The 4,186-nt window shown below is 48.3% G+C and overlaps 1 protein-coding gene across 1 annotated transcript; it reads left to right on the top strand.

Annotated features, from left to right (window-relative positions):
* The first annotated feature begins 417 nt into the window (after nucleotides 1-417).
* Nucleotides 418-3,869, top strand: LOC109786792 (uncharacterized). Its single transcript, XM_020345347.4, has 4 exons — nucleotides 418-706; nucleotides 789-862; nucleotides 948-1,500; nucleotides 1,599-3,869. Exons 2-4 carry the CDS (start codon nucleotides 849-851, stop codon nucleotides 2,946-2,948), a joined length of 1,917 nt encoding a protein of 638 aa, XP_020200936.3. The 5' UTR covers nucleotides 418-706; nucleotides 789-848; the 3' UTR covers nucleotides 2,949-3,869.
* Nucleotides 3,870-4,186: the final 317 nt, after the last annotated feature.

Below are 4,186 nucleotides of genomic sequence, written 5' to 3'. Positions count from 1 at the left end.
TTATGAGATGAGAAAATCAGTCGGTGGATTTAGAGACTTTTCCGTATCCGAAGGGGTACTTGTGGTCTTGAGGGTCGACGGTAGTCGTGCATTCGATGTTGTGGTACTTGTCTCAGATGGTGGTCGTACAAGGTTCTGTGTCGTCAGTAGAGGTACTAGGCGAATGCACGGGAAATGGTAGCTGCGGTTTTGGCGGCTTGAGCAGGGGATGACTGGTTGGCAAAGCAGGCAGCTTGCCTCACCGGAGCTTCGCTAGAGGCACGCGACGGCCGCTTGGTGCTCTGGTTGTTGCTGTAGACGAGGCAGAGCTTGGCGGGGTCGGGAACGGCACGGGAGGGAGAATCGATTTTAACCCCCCCAGCTCGCGCGCCTTTGATCTTAAGCCCCCCTCTTCGTCTGCCTTTCTCTGAACACCCCGATGCAGCCTAATCTTCGCTCCCCTGCCCCTCCTGCGTTGTTATCTCTTAATTTAGCGCATAAGGAAAGAATCTGGACTTACCAAATATCAAATTGCCAAATCCGCCCTCGTCCACACTTCCTCAAACGCAGATAGAAGAGGCCCGAGGCCTGGCCCGTTCTCCCCATTCTATCTCCCCTCCCCGACTTGACCTAGCCGCCGCTAGTCGCCACAGCCGCTGCGCCCGCCGTCCGACTCCCTGCTCCGCCGCGTTTCCCCCCATCCGCCGCCTCCCATCATTGGCCCAAGGTAAGACAACCTCTCCCCCCTTCTATTTTTCACTGATTTTGGGCTCTTCCTCTAGTACAGTTTCTAAATCCTTGAACCCTAGGTCTTGTGTGGGATTGGCATGGGATTTGAGTGGGAGGGGTTGGATTGACTAAGGGGTGTGATGGATCTAAAAAGGTAACATCATATTCCCCTGTTCTAATTGATGTATGCATGAGTTTTGGTGTGTGAATTTTCTGATTTTTCTGTCTATATTGAATAGGATCGATGCAATGTCTGTGCATGATTCTAACCAATCCAGTGTGATAAACCTAACCGCGGGGGCGATCTCATGCAATGAAGTAGAAAATGGTAGTGCTATTATTGATTGGTCAAGTGTTGTGATTGAACCAGAAAATGATGGGGATGAAAAACCGCCGGACGAGAAAGCCATGTTTGCTCTATTTGGTTTAAAAACAGAGCCGGATGAGAGAGCAACTGAGCTTCGTTCTATTGCCGTTCCTACTCCTGCTGTGGAGTCTGACTTACATGATATCAAAGATGCAGATATTGTTGTTGATGATAAGGCTCCAGAGGAGCCACTTATTGCCTGGGATGAACGAAACCCAGCCATGGATATAGGGACACCTTATCCTAACATGGTTGATTTTAGAAAGGCTTTAAAACTGTGGGCTGTCAATGGAGAGTTTGAATATGGCACCCAAAAAAATGAGCCAGGGAGGTTTCGGGCTTTTTGCAAAGGTCAATCCATAATAGGTGACCCTTGCAAATGGGCTTTAACTGCTAGTTGGCGAAGGGATGAAAATTGTGTGATGGTAATTGCCTTTTTGTGCTTTATATGTTTCTTGCTTCAGATCTGTACCATTTTTTGTCATAGTAATAACCTTCAGATCTATACCATTTTTTGTTGTAGGTTGTGAAGCATCAAATGGAGCATATTTGTAGTTCAACGAGTGGAAAAGTGACTAGCATGACATCTCAATCATGGGTTGCCAACAAGGCAGTAGCTATGTTGAAGAAGGATCCAACCGTTGGTGCTATGAAGATACTTAAAGACTTGCAAGATGAGCATCATGTCACACTTAACTATCACACAGTGTGGAAAGGCAAACAAAAGGCAGCAACAGGCTTATATGGGAGTTGGGAAGAAAGTTTCAGGATGTTGTACAACTACAAGGCTGAAATAGAATTGAGGTCTCCGGGGAGTATTGTTGAGATTGATACGACCACACATGAAGGTGAAGTGCATTTCAGCAAGCTATTTATCGCTTTTAAGCCTTGCATAGATGGTTTTGTGAATGGATGTAGGCCATATATTAGCATAGATTCAACTCATTTAAATGGAAAGTGGAATGGTCAGCTAGCTGTAGTCACTGCATTGGATGGTCACAATTGGATGTTCCCGGTGGCGTATGGCTTTATTGAGTCTGAAAATGGAGATAATTGGGCTTGGTTCATGAATCAAGTGAAGAAGGCAATAGGGGACCCTCCGGTATTGGCTGTTTGTACTGATGCTTGCAAGGGTCTTGAAAATGCTGTTAAGAAGGTTTTTCCTCAAGCTGAGCAGCGAGAGTGCTTTAGGCATATGTGGCATAATTTTCAGAAATATTTTCATGGTGATGTGTTTGGAAGGTTGTGGCCTTCTGCTAGGGCATATAGGCCGGAAGAATATCAACATCACATGGCAAAGGTAGATGCATCTGAGAAAGTATATCCTTACCTTAGGGATTACCATAATCTGTTATGGATGAGGTGCATGTTCAACCCTGCCATCAAGTGTGACTACATAAATAACAATCACGCCGAGTGCTTCAACGCTTGGGTGCGAGATATCAAGGACTTGCCGATTGTTCAGCTAGCTGATAAGATTAGAGAGATGATTATGGAACTGTTTGGAAAAAGAAGAATGATTGGAGAAAGATTTACAGGGATAATACTTCCATGTGGGGAAGTGAAAAATGCTAAAGCATCAACTGATTGGAGTGGGGAAGTGAAAAATGCTAACAAAGAGGATGAAAGACATGTGGTCAAAACTCTCACACATGAGTGTACATGTCTGCAATGGCAGCACACGGGCAAGCCTTGCGACCATGCACTAGCCTTCATAAATGTCTTGCAAGCTCGCAACTTTGTTAACATGGAGGACTATGTACATGGTCGGGAACGGCACGGGATGCCCGTCGTCATCTCCTCGAACGAGGGCAGAGGCAGGAGGTCAACGCGAGCGGAGGCTCGCTGCGAAGCAGGCGCGATGCGGCGCTGAACATGGCGAATTCCGGCGATGCCGGCAGGGGCGCAGGGTCGGTCGGGTCTGGATGGAGGCGGCACGGACGTGCTTGAGGCCGACGGCTGGTGAGATGGTGAAGGTGCTGCAGCAGCGGAGGATCTGCGAGGAGGGAGAAGGCGGAGGACGGAGCAGGTCCGGCGAGGCAGTAGAGGGACGGCGGGAGCTGAGGAGCGGCCGAGCCAGCGGATGGGAGCTTCCTGGTGGCGCCATGGTGGGGAGGCAATGGTGCTGGCAGCGGGGAGGTTCGGCGGCGCGCGAGAAGAGCAGCGGCAGTAGGGCGCGGTTGCGGCGGTGTGGCAGAGCCGCAGCAGGTCAGGTGGTGGCCGCGACCATGGGGAGCTCGCCGAAGAGGCAGCGAACGGCGAGGCTCGCGAGCAGAGGAGGGGATCGTCCGTTGGCGTGGATGTGCGTGTGTGTCCCCAGCGCTGCGAGGTGGGGAACGAGGAGGACTGGGATCGATCAGGAGAGAGCTAGGGTTATAGGTAGGAGGGGCTGGGCCAAGGCCATGGGCCTAGCAACAGATGGGCCGGTTGCAGCGAGATGGGCTTCTCTCTCTAATCTCCCACTTCTCCTTTATTTACCAAATACAGTAAATAGCGAAGAAAGAAAATGAGAGAGGAAAGGGTTGGAGAAAGAATTTCGGCATGGGGTTAATTTTCCCGAACTCATAAAAATGAACTTGATCCAAGAAAATAGAAGTGAGCGTGTGTGTGAGAAAGAAGTGGGTATTCGGTAGGTCCAAAAAAGTTGAGAATTTAGGAGCCTCGATAAATGGATAAAGAATTATGGAGAAAGCTTGGACAACAAACTTGAAGCCAAAAGGCATGATAATTAAATTGCAAGTGTGTTATCGTGATTCCAAAGATAATGGAATATTTTAATATAGCTCCCTAATAATAGTAGCAGACTTTGAATATGTTTTAAAGAGAAATCACCATGTGAATTCCCTCGATTTAAATGGATCAAAGATCCATGCAATTTATTTATTTGAGTTGCAAAAAAAATGATACGATGGCATGATGACATGATGCAATGCAAATGAAAGCAACAAGCAAACCAAATCACATGACGAAACTCGGAATACATGGAAGGCGTCTGAAGCGTCGGTCTCAGGTCGTTACAACTCTCCTCCACTTACAAGAGATCTCACCCCGAGGTCTAGGGATGGCACCGGGGAGAAACGGAAGAAGGAAGAGGCAAAACTATGTTGCTTC

This window comes from Aegilops tauschii, chromosome 3, assembly GCF_002575655.3.
Source record: "Aegilops tauschii subsp. strangulata cultivar AL8/78 chromosome 3, Aet v6.0, whole genome shotgun sequence".
In the NCBI taxonomy this organism is placed as follows: Eukaryota; Viridiplantae; Streptophyta; class Magnoliopsida; order Poales; family Poaceae; genus Aegilops; species Aegilops tauschii.
This window is presented reverse-complemented; position numbering and strand designations above follow the sequence as displayed.